Below are 17,964 nucleotides of genomic sequence, written 5' to 3'. Positions count from 1 at the left end.
TTTCAGCCTTCTTCGCTCGCTCTGCACGACGTTTCAGCCCTCCCAGATCAGGACCCAATGTTCTTCGAGCTTCCTGGGCTCCAAGTTTTAAGCTGAAAATTCCTTCCCTAATCTTTATTTGACGACCAATTGCTCATCCATGCGAATTGAACTGAGGCACCGCAGGGGCGGAGTCACAGTCCCAACTCCAAAGAAAGTGCCTTATTCTTCTTCCTCCATATTTTTCCCATCCCCATCCCTTTCCTTTCCTTGTGATCTAATCACAAATTCTGGAAGAATACAATCGGTTGGAGGTATTTGAAGAAAGCGCAGTGGGGTTTCCTTTGTCTCGTGCTTCTGATTTTCGAGGCACCCTGTTCGTCAATTTGGGTCTGGAACTCCTCAGATTTCTCTGAATGGACTTCGGGCTCCGCCATATTCTAATTGCAAATAAAGATGGACTAGCGAGACGACTTTCAAGTCTTTCTTATGTTTTAATCAAACTCCGCCTACTTTATGCTTTTCCTGCGGAATAGCCTCATTTTTGAGATGTTCATTGTATTTTATTTACACACTGTTCCCCTGTTCTTGTACTTGTGTTCCGTATAACACCAAACCTTATGTCTTATATTCTTGACCCTCAATCAACTGTTCGGCCCTACCATTCTGTTCCTTTAGTTTTTTCCTTCTTGATTCAATTCAACAAAAATAGTTATAGAAAACGTTAGCCGTATGTCCTGGACTCTGGTTGATGATACCCATCCAAGCAAAGCTGAACATATAGGCAAAGAATTATACGCGGGTCTTTGTGACCATGTTGTAAAAAGTGTCACAATCTCAAGATCAGGGGACATTTCATGCGAAAATATGTTTTGGGTTCTTTCTTGAATAAAATCTGACGAAATATATATTGGATGCGAGGAACTATGAAAAGTTGGACATTCTAAAAACTGTTTCCGTCGTCCTACGGCTTTAGGCTTATGCAGTAATTTAATTTTAGGATATGAGACAAATTCTTCGGTCTGCAATTACGACGCCTATATTTTCCCAGTTGCACCAAGATTTCTTATGCAGGTTTAGAAACGTCAGCGGAATGACAATCTCCAATTAATCTCATGGTCTTTTTTACAGCTACTATTTTTACTGTCATACGTCCTCCCGTTTCATTTGACTTATACTACTCACCTGTATTCCTTTATGATCAGTTTATCTTTAACTGTTCCTACGGTTGCCACCAGTAGCGTCTACAAAGTACTGAGTGATTATTTTTGCTTCTTGGTTTCTGTGCCGATGATCTCAGTTACTTATTTGACATTAACGGTCTGTCTTTATTTGTGTTGTTTTCCTCGGTTGCCTGGTTCCCAAACAATGTGCTTCGATTGATCAACTGCATGAAGGTCTGCACAACAGCCAATTGGGAATTGTAGGAGAGCATTTTGTTGATGGGTAGATGTTTAATTTATCCGAGCGAATCAGAATGGTGCAAAGAAAACAGTAGTAGTTGTTACTCTACCTACGATCTCGAAGATTTCCGGCAGATTCTGACCAATTATTTAGCGGCTCGTGCAACAATAGCCGGATAGGAGATTTATTGTTGGTTTGCGAAGTTGATAAGTTCATGAAACTGGAGAACCTAGATGGTGATCGCACATACAGTTGTGGTTACTTACCATTAATTAGAAAAGGTTGTTGCGACTTATGCCCAGTGGATAACTACCGCAAATGTTAGCTGTTCGGCCAATTCAAGGTATTTCCAGTTAGCGATTCATGTGATTCTGCGGTCAAAGAAATATCTGGAGTGCGTGAAATTATCGTCAAGTTGGACCTTCATGTCCTTGCTTAAAGCCCATTCTTTCTGAAGTTCCTTGTCGAAATATGTCATTCTTTCTGAAGTTCCTTATCGAAAAACGTTATTACTCTCTACACCTGAAAAGTTGTTCCACTGTCTATTGAAAGAAAGTTTCCTCTACGTTAGATGGACAAAGTCCTTTTATTTTTAGAATGTAGAGCAGAAAAGATATTGCTCTGCACTGAATTGGAAGAAAAAGGGACTTCGGTTTATGAACTACTGCTACTTGGTAGAAATCTTGAGCACTATAATATATATATATATATATATATATATATATATATATATATATATATATATATATATAGTTGTTTCCATTCGTTAGACATAATTGCTGCAAATTCAGGCTAGTGTATACTGTTAACATAAGTTCCGTCCGTGAATGAACTAAATGATCAGCGATTAATCACAAGGACAACATTGTGCTTCCATATGAGAGAAGTTGGCACCTGCTAACGTTTGCTCCAAGATACTTGAATGTACCGACAAATTGTAATGCTATTGGTAGTTGGAGTTTGAGCCAATGAAACAAAACTTCAAGAGAAAACATTCCAATATACATGTGTATGTAGTTTACATGAAATGCAATTATTGGTCGTGCTTGAGGAAGGACTACAATCTACATTGGGATATAACAACCTTGCAAGAGATGCTACTCGCATTCAAATAATGAATTAGAATAGTCCTTTCGACAAAACATCGAGGAACGAACCGACACGCGTGGTACTCCCCAAAACTTTCAGCTACAATCATATGTATATACACAACTGGGAGCTTTATTTTCCTTAACTATCGGCCTTGAGTTCTCAAGGCCTCCTAGCACAGCGCTGTGACAAGGCATCCATGACCCTTAAAGCAGATTAAGAAGATGAATCAACTCAACACTCGGAAGTATGATGAGGAGCTTTTATTTTCTCCTCTAGTCTACTACATATATATTGATCACTGGTTTACTACTGTCCCTTCGTTGCTCCTGTGTTTCGGACTCGGGGAGTTCTTGTATGGCATTACTGAAATTGGAGAACGATTGCGATGTCCACGTTGTTCATTTCGTCTGCGTGGGGAGTGCCCATTCTCTTTAGCTGCTTGCTTTCTGTCTCTCTCTTCGCCCTTCCCATTTTCTTGGGTCACCGTGTAGACGAAGTGGGCGACTGCAATATCTTTCATTTCTTGGAGTGGCTCAAGTGTTTCGACTACCGTGCGCATGTGGGGCCTTTTCCATGGGTTGTGGTCTAGGCACTGATAAGCCAATGCAGCTGCTTTCTGTGCTGCTTTGACAGAGTATTGGCCGTCCAGGTTTAGATCCATCATCTTGTTAAGTTTCCGGCTGTCATTAAGGTAAGGGCGCTTCCACTCTACCAGGTTCTGCTGTCGACCGTGCCGATTCTTGTCCATTGCCCTTAGCCCCGTCAACAGTTCCAGAAGAACAACCCCGAAGCTATAGACATCGCTCTTTGCTGTCAAGTGACCTGAAAAGGATGGCGTCAATAAGTTGCAGAAACCAATTGTTACCATGGAAGCAGGGGTCAAATAATTAGTTGCGGAAACCAATTGTTTTGGCTGATTAGCAACCAAACCATGGAAATAGGGGCGAAATAATTAGTTGCAGAAACCAATTGTCCTGGTGGCTAATGAGCAACCAAACCATGGAAGCAGGGGTCAAATAATTAGTTGCAGAAACCAATTGTTTTGGCTGATTAGCAACCAAACCATGGAAACAGGGGCGAAATAATTAGTTGCAGAAACCAATTGTCCTCGTGGCTAATTAGCAACCAAACCATGGAAACAGGGGTGCAATAATTAGTTGCAGAAACCAATTGTACTTATGGCTAATTAGCAACCAAACCATGGAAGCACGGGTGAAAGTCTTGGCATGGATTTTGATTACCGGTCATAACATACTCTGGTGCCGCATAACCGTGTGTACCCATTATTCTGGTTGAAACATGAGTTTCTTCTCCTTCCGGACCATCTTTTGCAAGACCAAAGTCCGAGAGCTTTGCAGTGAAATCCTGTGTCGCGAATTTGGAAAGTTAGATTTGTCTGAAATTAGTTAGAGATCAGGAAGGAGGAGGAGGTGGCACTTACCGAATGCAAGAGAATGTTGGAGGCTTTGAAGTCTCGGTAGATGATGGGCCTCTCCAGCCCATGAAGAAAAGCAAGACCCTTGGCTGCTCCGACTGCTATTTTCAGTCTTGCTGCCCATGGCAATGATGGTGAAAATTCTGTCAAAGAGAAATATATATATATATTTTTGTTAAGAGTGAAAACTAAAATGAGGTGAGCGTGAAGAACAAATCAAGTGACTAATTCTTAGCGAAAAGATGAACATTTTTAAAAGTCGCATATAGTCCAAATCAGCAATACGGGACCATGCATGCAGTTTGGCAGGCGAGTGTGTATAGTCTGCAGCGCAACGACATCCAGAATTGGAGCACTCATACGCATGGAGAAGGTAAGGTGATTGGAGGCGATGGACTTGGTCCTGAAAAATCGATTATTGGAAGGGGTGTCGGTCGCCCTGCCCTACCTCTCACTTGCGATGCCCATCACCATCCACCGCCAAGATGGATGTGTTGATGATGACGCTACAACTTGGGTCCATGAGGGGCTGATTTATTGGAGCTATCCTAGCTAGAGGATGGTTTAATTTGGTGACTCGAAGACCGGCCCTGTCATTAATGAAAGCACCAACCCGCGCTTGAAGAATCCGGAGTAGCCTGCTGGGTCTTCAATATCAATTTGAGTGGATGGACGGTGCCGGTGGGGAAGATAAGTTGGTAGCCCCGCCCAGCATCAGCATCAGCATCAGCATCAGCATCAGCATCTGCATCAGCATCAGCGTCTGCATCTGCATCTGCATCTGCATCTGCATCTCCATCTGCATCTGCTTGCTAGCTAGCTTGTGGACGGGGTGAAGAGAATATCTTGGTCAGCTCGCATGGGGAATGGTTGTGATTTCCATTAATCAAGCATTTGCGTTTGGTTTACCTAATGGCATATGTGACGCAAATTGCTTGGTCCAAACCCCCCTCTTTTTGACCATTTATCACCAAAAGAGGCCGGCCGCCTACTTTTTGAAAAAGAAATCCGCAGAAAGGAAATATTCCCTGCTGGGTGGGTTTTACTTGTAGGCGATGCGTATGGCTACCTCCCCTCCCTCTCTACTTCTCCCTCCCCTCCGAGAAAAATTAAAGACTACATAGATGAGGTCAGGTGCATATATATTTCTGAAAATAAAAAAAAAACACAGGTTTTTGCAGGATACATGAAGATGTAGGGGCAGGACATACTTTTAAAAAGATGATTCTCCAGAGAGCCGCGTGCCATGAATTCATACACCAGCAGCCTCTGCTCCTCCTCGCAGCAGTAACCGATCAACTTAACCACATGCTCGTGCTTCAGCTGCCCTAGGTATATCACCTCTGCCTGCGCCCACCCAAATATGCATACATTTTGTTTAGGCAGACATAACTTCGCGACATATATATGTAAATCTTCATCTGTCCCTCTGTTTAATAATCAAATTTTCGGAGAATTGAATATAAAAATGTATCTTCGCGCTTCCTCTACACGGTAAGCAAATTTTCAAACATATGCCAAGTGTTTGAGATTTAGGACATCATCACTTCTAGTACTCTCTCTCTCTCTCTGCAGCTCAATTGAAAACCAAAGTCGCGTGGCTAAGAAAGCAAAGCATTTTCGTTTCAAGTCTCTCAAAACCAAGACAACCAATATGCATTACCCTTTCGATGACTTACTTGCGCGCTCAGTGTATATGAAATTTAATTAAAAGTTAGTTAAAACCCGCCTTGTTGCCCTTGCCAGCCATCCATCTGATACGGCGATGCAGCAAGGAACGTGGACGGCTTGCGTCTCAAGAGAAAGGTAAGAATTGTACATATGTGCATGTTAGACTGGGAGCGTATTCCACTTACCAGCCATTCCCTGTGGCCTTGAAGGCCTTCCAAATCGAGAAGCTTGACAGCAACAGTCTGCGGCTTCAGTACTCCCGGACGCAGCTTCTCATCGATGAAACCTTTGTAAACGGGGCCAAAACCGCCTTCTCCGAGCAAATAGCTGGAGGAGTAGTTGTTGGTAATGGACCGCAGCTCGTTGGTCGTGAAGACGCAAATGTTGGAGCCCAGGGAGAAGGAGAGATCTTCTGCAAACCGTGGTGATTGGGGATTGCTTAGATCCGAGAAGGAGAGCCGCTGCATGGACGTCTGCTTCCACATCTTCCTGCCTGCAGGAGCAGCAGCGGCAACAGTAGCAGCTCTTCCCTTTCTTCTCCCTTTGTTTTTGCCATCTCCATCGTCTTCACCACTAAAGCAAGTGGCAATTGCGTCCATCCATGTCATCGTTTCAAGGTGCAGAAGCTCTGCAGGCAAGGGTAGAGAGAGGGGGCCGGAGATGTAGGTAGTGGATGGAGAATAATGGTAACAAAGGAAGGGGTATATGAAGGAAATCAGGTTTGTCCCTCCAGACCTCAATAATTTCATTTCCTCCCCCATCACCTACTCTACCAAATGCAGACTGTTTTTCTTTTTCGGCATTTTTCTTTCGGAACGAAAATACGACTCTTTCGCTTAATGTCCCCCACTTGCGAGCTGTGACGCCACAAGGCATTGACTTCTTCTTCTTCTTCTTCTTCTTCTTTTTAACAAACAAAAAGGTTAAGACGTCCAATACCTATGGTTCCCGATATTTTTGTATGACATCTTCATCGGTTTTTTTTTTAAATATTTTGTCGAAAACTTGGGACCAAATCGGGCGCATGTAAGGACATAAGCTAACATACATAACGTGATTAGAAACACGAAAATTAACCAACAGCCACTAGCTGAAGCTGAGGATCTTGAGACCCCAACCTGAGTCTCACTGAGATTAACCGAAACCCCTAGCCAAAATGTTATTTTATATCTACTATTTTATGTTAATCACAAAATTAAATTGTTCAGTAAAAGATTTCACGTTTTTCAGATGAGCAGAGGATTGTTGTTACTCAAGCGTTGAGGGATATCATTTTCTTCAAGCGCGGTAGAAACATGAACAAGAGGACATGAAAGGAAAAGCCTTAATTAGATCCCTGAGGAGGTATCTTTCAATTTTATTGAAAAAAAAAAGTGAGCAGAAAGTTCGTAGAAGGCGTGCGGTGATCCAGAAAAGTTTAGTTGTCTACGGGAAAGTCAGATTTTTCCATGTACGACACTTTCCCACGGGCGTGTGAGTGAAAAGGGTTGTTAACGATTTTCAAAAAAAAATATTGAAGGGCTTTTATAAAACGCATGGCAAATGTTGTCTTTCGTTCACACGAATTTTCCAAGTGCAAATATAATAGAAGGCAACCAACCAGGAGCAGGAGAGGACGTTGAGATGCTGCAAACCAAAGCAGGGAATAATAGTGTTATCAAGACCAATGTGTATACGAACTCATGTGTATTTCACGTTGAGGTTGAGAGAAAAATCAGCCGCCGATATTGCATGTCAATAAGATTATACTTCTTACGTTTTACTCAAATTATCCTGGCCAATATAGTTCGACACAGACAAAAGCCAGGCACTAATACTTGGATTTTTAAGAGCCAGTAATATATATAAATGAAATTGCCTATGAGGTTTTAATATATAAATGACCTGGATCTGTAGGGGAAATTGCCTATACCTTTGGTTGGATACCCGGAAATATATACGGTCTGTTGAAGATTTCAAAATGAGGTGGAAACTGACAAAAGATGGAAGCGCTTATATCCTGACAGCTTCTAATTGGAAGAAGGGTGGTGGAATCGTTACATGTTTTCTTCCCCGGAGGCGGAGGGAGAGAAAGCGGGCGTCAATGTCGGTCTTCAATATAATTTGACAAGGAGAGGGGGAGGAGGTTCATGGAGTAAGGATGAAAAGGTCTCCTAGATAGAGTTGGCGCTCTGAATCCAGTCCAGGTCAGTCACGCCTACCATTGACGTTTGAGTTGGGAGTGGACTTGGTTGGCTGGCATCCGGAAAACTTTGTCCCTACTTGGGACCAATTGTTCCCCTCCAAAAATATGGTGTTGTCGAGATCACCCCTTCCCTTCATTCCAGTCGCTCAAGTCTCTCCCTCTCTCTTTATATATGTATTTTCTTGTTCCTCTGAAATCGGATGTGGCGTGATTAAGCCACAAACATGGGATGTTGTTGTATTGGCTTTTCAAGGCGTTGGTTTCCGATTCAATCGCCACCCTTCGACGCCAATGAGCTGAGCTCCCAGAATACAACAACTAAGCTCAAGAGCTCTTCTTCAATCAGGCGTGCGTTAAATTAAAGAGCTGATAAATTTGTATTTGGAATTGGCAGCTTTCCTTCCGAGCGTGGAACATAAGGGCGTAAGGGCGTGGAAGCTCCCTTTTCTTTTCTTCTCGCTTTTTTATTTTCTTTCTTCCGAGCCCGAACTGCCCGAGAGGAAGAAGGAGAAGAAGAGCTGAAAACAACTTCCTTAAGCCAAGAGAATTAATTCTCTTGGATGTGAAAACGAGCAACCTTTTCCACACGTCGAGGGAAGGAAACAAGCTTAACATTCTCAAAGCCAAAATGCCCGAAACTGCTTTCCCATCTTTCTGAATTGCTGTCAAAGTGGAACCAGAGGGGAGGGACCCCGAAAACTACCATCTCCTTTGAAAAAATATTAACCCATACATACCCTATCTATCGCCTTCTTCCTTTTCTTTCTTGCTATATAAACATTGTATTGCATGTGCAAGAACCAGCTTTCTCTTTTAAACGATATTGTCAGATCAAGCATTTGCTTTAGATATGTTTGGTCTTCGGTTCGATATAGAGTAGAGGCCCCGCCCCACCATGGCAATTTTGCCACTAATTTTTTGTTTGACTTTCTCTGGCCTCTAAATCTTTTATTTTCACAAAATATAAACTTTAATTTGATTCTCTTCACTAACTAATTTAATTATTGTTGGTTTTCTAAATCTTTTTTTGCTAACCAATTGAATTCGCATGGTCACCCCACTGGCTGGGTTAAGTAAGTTTACTGCCTATTTCCCAAAACACCCAAAAAGTTTTGGACCAGCGAGCTGGCTGTTTGAAATTAACCAACAAGTCATTCCACGCTTTTAATATGTTTCCACACGGGGCGTTGTGATGCTTGGCAATCAAGAGCGCCGCCCCACCTAATCACAACACCTCAGGCATTTAAAAATCCCGAATATCTTGTCAAACTCACAGCTCCTTCCAATTAAAAATTTTGCCGACGACAACAAGGAAACACGAATAGCAAGAGAATCCAAAATTGCTGAGATATGTATATTACAAAGTTTGTGAGTGAAAGTCGCTTTCCTTCTCGAAGATGAGGACGTCGATGACAACCAAATCTCTCTCACCTCCAATGCAAAGCAGAGACGACGAAGTTTTGGTTGAGACGTTCATTTCAACGCCAATCACCGTCTCCATCCATATCAAGCGAGAGAGAGACGCCAGCCAGTATCGCCACCTTCTCTCGTAATGTCTCCACAACTTTTTTGACAGACCCGGCCTGGCCACCCTCTTGGCCGGGCTCCCCTTCTCCTCTCCTTCTTAATTAATGCGTTTTTTTGTCAAATATATTAGTCTACACCACCCTGATCTATCTCCCCTTCTCTTTTTTCGTTCAAACGCGAAATACATAAATTTCTGGGAGACTTCCGCACCACAATAAAGCTGCACGTTTAACCATTAATTTTTTGTAAAATATTCAATTTCTGCACAATCCCTGGTTTCCCTCGATGAAACGAATCAACTTCTCCGATAGCTTGTTCCAAACTCTATATGCAAGTTCAAGCAGCCACCCTGGGACACCCAAAAGAAGAATTAATACCTTAGGTGGATAAGGGAGACCTGGTAAAATGAAATACTTTTCCTACTTACGTTCCAAACTCTGCACCTACCCTGGTATACAAGCTAGTTCTCGTGCAGCTAGCTGACTCGATGATTCGTCTCCAACGACTTACGTAAGCTGTTGGGATCAGTTTTTTTGCTTTCCAGTAGACTTTAGATACAGACTGTTAAAAAAGTTTAAACCAGGAGAGAAAGCGATTGAAAACGGAAGGGACAACCGTTTGCTTACTGACATTATGTTATATCTCTTCCCAACTCTGCTGATGCGCATCTTTGGCGAATATCGGAAAACGGGTTTTCATTTTTCAGTAACACCCAAAACAACCACGAATATAAAATTACATTAGAAGCGTGAGATGGCATATCGTGTCCCGCTTATGTAGATGCTACATTTGGATGCTAGTGCATGCATTTCTAAACAAGGTGCGTCCTGCCTGACCCCGAGATATCCAAGCCAGCATTCCCAATATATTCCAAGCATCCAGTCTTAGCTAGGCAAACGCTATGTTAGCAGCTTCTACGAGTTAAATTCTTTATTTTTGCTCATTACATATCCACCTCGCTTGATGAGAGGAGGAAAGGAAATATATAACGAATTAGATGGCTGCATCCTACAAATTAAAGATGATGGATCCACTAAAGTAAAGGGAAGCGCCTGCAAAAACCGCCTACTGGAAGCTGTTCATCATGAGCAGAACCACAGGGAGTCTCGTAGAACATGGACCTTTTATCAGTCAATGAATGCGCTTGCCCGTTTGTTTGGAAGTAAAACGACCCGTCCTCTGTTTTCTCAGCTTGCAAAGAGCTCAAATTCCTCCTTCGCTCAACAAATATGACTCGCGCCGTGCAAAAAGGGACTCTTCTCTAGCAAGAAAATTAAACTGCACCAAGCTAAGAAGAGGATTTCAGATTCATAATTCCATCACTGACATCTTGGAACAATTAAGCCGGTAGTTTGAAATTTCATAATTCCCGACCGCGCCTCAGCCTTTTATCGAATCTTCCAGCTTTAACAAAATGACTTCTACTTTTTTCCCATATCCAATATTGAAGACCTAGGAGTCCTGTTGGGCCCAACAAGTTTTTAAACAGCCCCCCGATCGATTAAAGGATACGTGACTTCCATTGCGAAATTATGATTATTTCAGTCAATAGTACATTTTATTAATTAAAGAAAAGTGAAATCGGAAATCAGGTAGGCTAATAATTTTTATATTTGAAAAAAATTTTAATGTCAAACCCAAATACACAAAGAATATGGTAAAAATGTATCATTTCTCACTTGTACTCCTCATCCCCTACCATTTAACAAAGAAACATGGGCTAAGTAGGGGAGGGAGGGAGGGAGGGGAAGCCAATCCAAAAGAGGACCTGTCTGGCAACCAATATTTGCTGGGGCAATCCTAATTTTACTGAATGCTAATTGACATTAAAAAAACTAGTCAGAAACAAAAAAAAAGCTGTCGAAGTTGGAACATATGTGGAAAACTACATTCTGTCGAATCATTAAATTCTTTTATTTCTGATCTGGTTACTGTATGTTCCACATAAAAGATAAACTAGTTAAGCTGCACGATTGGTTGACAGTTATGCAAGCATAGATGCTGGAGTGGCCGGCTGGCGCTTGCAATTGCTAATTAAAGCCGCTACACTCGTTGAAGCAATGAATGGGGGAGGGGGGGGCATGATGGAAGACCGACAGGGTTCTAGAGGGAGGGTGGGCAAGCAATGCAATGTCACAACATTGACATGCTATCTACTAGTTATATATACATATAGATTATTAGTGGCCACATGCAGCACTTTCTTTTTTTTTTCTCTTTTCCATCTCTTCTTCTTGTGCCCCTCTTTTTGTTCCAAGACAAGTGTACATGTGAAGGGCAGAGCTCAGGAGGCACCGCTTGTTTATAATAATGCAACCTCACTATCCCGCAATCCGTATTTCAACTCCCTCTAGTGGAACTGTCATTATCTAGGCGATGGATAACTCATAACTGTGGCGATTAATAATTAGCAACTTGAGAAGAAAAAGAAATATTTAATAAAGAATCGGTTTCCATAATTGACTGCTAAAGAATTGAATAAGAAGGGAAATCACGTTCATCTTTCTGCTAATTGATCAGCGATTTGAAATATACAACACCTTCTCTTTTGACTAATAACACCCGAATAGAGAAGTTGACACCTTGGCCAAGAAGATTACGTGTTACCAAATACATCACGCTATTCAGTCATTGCCAAATTTCTCTCTGTGTCTATGGAACTTTCCAATCCTATAAGCACAAAGGCAGCAGGGTAGGTGAAAAAACTTCTTCTTCTTCTCTCTCTAATGATTCACCTGTTGGGTTTGTAATGCCTCCTTACCTTTGGCTTTGAGGGAGGGGCCGGGTTTGTTAAAACCTTCCCCACCACCTAAGGATTACCAAAAAAAAAAAAAGAAGAAGAAAAGGTGGTGGAAGAAGCAAAAGTTTTTTTCTTTATCGTCTCCCACCTTTCCCCATCCCTGCTTGGCCGCCTCATCTAGAAGAATGCGACCTTTCAATAAACTCCCTCCCCACATCACCTTTCTGGCCAACCAATGGTGCATGCCTGCATGAAACCGGAATCAAGCGAGTTGCATTGCCGAATCCAAGTTACGTTCGGATTCAGACTCACCGCGATTCTTCAGTATCAAACCCACACGATCACATCCAACCAACCGGCATGAATCATGATTTTATGTTTTAGTCGTAGAAATTGTTGAAAATGAGCTGTCTCTGAATGTGATCTCCCACTAATCCGATCATACTTTTATCATCAAACGCTGGTCTGAAATGTTGGTGCGGACCGGATTCGTTTTTGTGAATCAGGTGTCCAGATAGATCCCAAAAAAAAAAAAAAAAAAAGTTTGGATGCCACCTACCCAACACCAACGTCCAACCCTTTCACAAGAAAGGTTAGGGCTTTTCTCTTTTGTTTGTTCTTTTTTTGCGTTTCATAACAAATCCAATCATCCTTTCATCTTTCTTTGCTTTCTTCTTGCACTGCTTTACTGTAAACTGTTGGTTCAGGGTGCAAGTGTGTTTCAATGAATCCCCAAATCGTACAAACACAATTTGACTCGAAGACCTCCCTACATTATAGTTCATCTAAACTGCCACATTGAGCAGAGATGCTAGTAAACATTTCAATTTTAGCTGCAACCTTCTACTTCTAAATAATCCAATCTTACCTGGCTCCGCCCTTTCTGCAGTCCTAAACCCGAGCGGATCCATACCATCCCAAGGGCTTAGTGCAACTGCTTAGGCTAAGGGTCCTAGCCAGCCAGTCTCTGGAACGCATCAACCTCCTACCCTGCAAAAACAAAAGGGTTAACAGTGTACAAGTTAACGCACATTCAGGGCGACACCCTGAGGCACCAACGCTAAATCTGAACCTTATGAGATGGAAAAAAGGGAGGAGACTTTAGCAGGGCAATAGAATCAACTACGTTGTTCACATTACAATAAAAAACGATGGAAAATTAGCTTTCATAAAATTTCAAAATGACCTCTCAGTGCAAAGAAAACCTTCCATACACATGCATGAAATTCATCATAATCATTTTCCTTTTTTTTTTTTTAGATGTCCGTGTTTGATGGCCTGGAATAATGTTTCTAGAAAACTATTCTGGTTTTTTATGAACATGCCCAAAAAAAAAATCGAACAATTTTATTTTACCATTGAAACTGTTTTGCATCCACAAGGTCTCAACCAGTAGCGGAGCCAGCGTGGGGCAAGCGTGGGCGCCTGCCCACGCCAGCGCAAGAAAGCTCCACAGTGAAATGGAGCCTCAGTCTGCCTCATGCTCGTGTTGACGCCGTGTTGCCCACACCAAAAATGGATCCGGTCCCAATCTGTGCATCTTACACGCTTTTTCGTTTCGCTGCCACAGCAGTTCTCTGCAGCTCCAACATCAGGCTATCAGCAAGTTTGCTTGGATCTTCTCCCCTCTGCAGCCGCAGGACAGAGCTCCTGCAACAGCAGGTCTGCTGACTCTGCTCCTCCTTTCGACCTTCCCCCGTCCACCGCAGGTTGGCTCTTCCGCTTCACAGTTCTCCCCTCCACATCTTCAGCCCTGCAGCGATTTTGGGTGTTTGGTTTTGGGCGTTTAATGTCTATTTGTTTGATTTATTTTCTATTTTGTATGCATCTCGTTAGCCTTAAATCTGCTAATTCCCCTCAACTGAAAATGTGCTCTCTATCTCTCTGAGATGGATGGTGCCAGAAGCAGAGTTTCTCCACTTGACTTGTTCTCTCTCGTTTGTGTGCTATTTAAATTTCATATTACTGGCATTTTTTGTTTGTTTTTGCTTTCATTTTTGTTTTCTGAAATGTGATTGAAGTTGAACACTACATGGTTTTTGTTGTTTTCGTTTTTGTTTTTGCTTTTGTTCGTGTGGAGACCAGGGGATGAGCTTTAGCCTTTAGCCAAGCTGAGACCTTACACTTGACAAAGCAAGTGCAGCAGTTCGTCGCAGCGATATTAAAGCTGTACAAGAAAATGCTTAATGAAGATTTCTTTAACTAATGAAGAATTACAAAGTTGGTTTGAAATAGCCTTCAAGATGATCAGGCAAAGAGACAAACGTTGGATGTATACCAGTGTGGGCTGAACGGGAAAGCTCAAATTTGTCCCTCATATGAGAAAATTTGATCCAATGTAACAGAAAAGTTGTCTATAATAGGCTTAGTCTTGATTCCTTGCAACAGAAAATTTGTCTATGATTTGATGAAGAAGAATGAGATATGAAAGTTACTTTCATATACTAAGTGCTGAAATTAGATCCAATGTACTAGTTACCATGAAATTTAGTAGTTAAAAAAATAAAATTTTAAGTTTAAAGTAATAGAAAAGTTAGTTTTTTTTTGGAAGGAAGCTCTCAAGTCGTTGAAAATGCTTACCAACTTTTATGTATTTTAAAATAACATATATTTTAATTTGAGAATTTTTTCACATATTATGAATTAGTGCCCCATAGCAAAAAATTTCTGGCTCCGCCACTGGTCTCAACGTGGCCGAACCACAAGCAACTAAAGCCACCAACAAGCGCCATTAAGATGGTTAATACACCGAATGTGTCAAATTTTATAAAACAGGAAGTCCAGTACATGTTAGCAGTATTCTCTGATACACAATGCAGCTGGGTGAAATAAAAAGGAAATCATATTAAGAAATTGTGCAGGATTTTTGCGTGCCACTGGCAGCTACGGAACAAGAAAGCTACACTCCTCCTCCAAGGAATGCAAACATAAAATGAAGCCCCGTCTCAACTGTAAGTGCTCTCAGGATTCAAGAAATTCCATTGCCTGAACTGAAAAATTGGTAAATCTCTACAGCAGTACGAGAAATTCAGATCTATACTGAGATTTATTAATGAAATGCCGATCTGCATTTGGATGAAGAGCAGCTAAGTAACTGTGAAATGGATAGATGCTAAACTGAACAGCAGGGTGCAGCTCCAAGACGAGCATGATTCAAGAGAACTGCCAGCGTCATAGCAATACACACAAGCTTGAAATCACCAACTGCATGCGCATTTCAACATAAAACAACAGAGCTTATGGCACCAGTCTAATGCCTTAACCGCTAAAGGTACACGATTCAATCCAAGAAAACGGAGGAAGCCTAAAGATGAACACCAAAAATTAAGGTAGCGTTTCACCTTGATTTGGAGGGGAAACTTTATTCGGGAAAAGTTCCTTGGTAAGGGTGGAAGAGGAGGAAATTTTACATCATCCTAAAACGAGGTGTTGGGTGAACTAGAAAAAGTTTGAGTCGAGAAATTTTTTTAAATGTTTTGATGACTAAGTGAGGGAAGAGGAGAAATCAACCGTTTGATATCAAAATTATTTCTACAGTCAAAAAATTGAAAAATAAGCGACAATCCATCACATATGCTATATAAAGATATAAAAAAATAATTCACTAAACAAGAGTGTACATATTTGAATCAGTTGCTGGCTCCAATTACAATTAATTTATGATTCATTTTTTAAACCAAAAAAAAAAGTTATGACTGGGATATGAAATCTGGAGAACTAAGATTCCAAAATCTCGTATCGCCCTTCATCTTCGACTAGAGGCATTAAAAAATTTATTTAACTTGTCGTGTGTGAAAATTTTGAAAAATGACGTTTGGCTCACCATGTCCCCTTTTTAGGGCCGGTTTGATTGTCCGGGTAAAACGAAAGAAGTGGTTGAAATATGTACCAGCATGTGGAAATTTCACCACACTCACAACGTATCAAACGAGGTGAAATTTCACTCGTTTTACGTTAAAAGCGATTTCACCCGGTCAAAAGTTCGAACTCGTAGGTCGAGGGTGAAATTTCACCCACACGACCTTTTCCTTTCGAAGCCCATCTTCTCCTCGTTTCACTCCTCTCCTCCTGCCCGAGATGGAAGGGAAGGGCGAACAGGGCAGAGAGGGGGGCGTGATGTCCCGCTGCCGGAGATGGAGCTCTCGCAGCTAAGAAGGGGCGGACAGGGCTGAGCAGGGGCGTGAGATGTACATGAAGCTCCTGCCACGGATATGGAGCTCTCATTGCCAGAGACGGACAGAAATCTTTCGCCACCAGAGGTGAAGTTTTCGCTGCCGGAGATGGAGTAGTCGGGCAGAGAGAGTTGTCTTCTGAGTGCCTCCCTTTTGTTTTGTGTGAAATGGAAACAGAAAGAAGGTTGATCGAAACCCATCTTTCCCATTATTTAAAAAAACATAACTGAGTTACAAACTACAATGATAAAAGTGCTGATTGCTGATTGGGGCACTTGTTCGGTGCGTTTTGTGAAATTGGGGAAATTGGGGCACTTGTTCAGTGCGTCTTGTATAGATCTGTCATAACTACTTCCAACTTCAGAATCTCTGTGTTTCTCTGATTCTGTTTGCTCATTTCTTTTTTTCCATCTTTCACATTCAATTGTTTCTCATTTTTTGACTTCACTTCCATCATGCCCTGTTTGGTGGGTGCCTGCTATGCTTTATGCTTTTGTGAGGACCACTGTGAATAGCTGTAATACATTGTGAATTGCTGTTTTTTTCAGTTCGATTCATAGGACTTGCTGTGTTTTCTTATATCATGAATGCCTTTACTTTTTGCAAGATCGAAGCTGGATTACAATGTGTTTGTGATCTAGTTTTTGACTAGTTCTGCACAGCAGGATTCTACAAGTTTAGATCTAGCCAATTTCTAGGTAAATTCTCTTGATTTGTTGTAAGTGTAAACCTCAACATTTTGTTGTTTTGAAAGATCATCTTTTAATTTTTTTTTCCACGTGAAATTAAAGAATGGTGAGGAGAACAAGAAAAAAAAAATTACTACTACCAGTCCTGAAAAAAGTCTTTCAAATTTTTTATCATGTGCATCAAACATGGTTCATTTTACCATGTTAAATTTTATCATGTCATCAAATAGGGCCTCAAATTGGAAGATGGAGAAATTTCATCCTATAATTTTTTTCAAAAAAATTTATAATGATAAATTTACCACGTTAAATTATTTTCTACCATCAAACGGGCCCTTAGAGTCATTCAGCTGATAGACAAAACCCATCACCAAAAGACCGGTCCTTCGCCTTAGAGAAGCGAACTTCGCAATGCCAGCATTTACCGCCCCTATCCTCATCGTCCTCGGCAACGGAGACGACGCTGGGGAGGACCACACCGTGGTGGGCAGCTGGCTTAGGGGTGAAAGGGGGAACAGAGAATCGGTGCCCGACACAAGAGATGTAGGAGGCAAGGAAACGGTGGACAAGAGGGTGAGGAAGCCGGGAGCGATTCCGATGGCATAGCCAAGACCAGAGTTGCTGAAGGCAGAGAAGCCGCCGCCTGATCCACCACACTGCAGCCTCCGGCGATGTAAATTTACCGCAGTAAATAGCAGAACACCGCTGGATTTCATAACATTAACAAGCGTTTGATAGCAACGTGTGAAACCGTACTCTCACCCGTTCTATTCTACAGTGTTTCACCCTCCTATCAAAAGCAGCCTAAACTAATCAAATCTGCAGTTAATTCTGGTAGTTAAATTATGCCCATGATATTCAAAATTATTCATTCTACACATTCTAAAGCTTAATGCTTATGAAGCTTGCCCCTTTGTGGCCAAGTACTTTACTTTTAGTTAAAGTACTGATATTAGTGTTCTACCCTTAGTACGATACGACGCTATATCATATCTATTGAGAAATAGGATACAATACACTAATTGTATCTTAAAGGATGGCGTATCGCATCCCGCAGTTTGCTAAACACA

At 41.6% G+C, this 17,964-nt stretch overlaps 1 protein-coding gene across 1 annotated transcript; it reads right to left on the bottom strand.

Moving 5' to 3' along the window:
- Positions 1 to 2,388: 2,388 nt before the first annotated feature.
- LOC116258985 (probable serine/threonine-protein kinase PBL15) lies at positions 2,389 to 6,330 on the bottom strand. The gene is made up of 5 exons (XM_031636556.2): positions 5,767 to 6,330; positions 5,122 to 5,257; positions 3,917 to 4,053; positions 3,717 to 3,840; positions 2,389 to 3,297 (listed from the first exon to the last, which is right to left on the bottom strand). The coding sequence occupies exons 1-5, from the start codon at positions 6,328 to 6,330 to the stop codon at positions 2,771 to 2,773; spliced, it is 1,488 nt and encodes a 495-aa protein (XP_031492416.1). The 3' UTR covers positions 2,389 to 2,770.
- Between the last annotated feature and the right edge of the window lie 11,634 nt (positions 6,331 to 17,964).

Source organism: Nymphaea colorata, chromosome 8 (assembly GCF_008831285.2).
Source record: "Nymphaea colorata isolate Beijing-Zhang1983 chromosome 8, ASM883128v2, whole genome shotgun sequence".
NCBI classification, from domain to species: Eukaryota; Viridiplantae; Streptophyta; class Magnoliopsida; order Nymphaeales; family Nymphaeaceae; genus Nymphaea; species Nymphaea colorata.
This window is presented reverse-complemented; position numbering and strand designations above follow the sequence as displayed.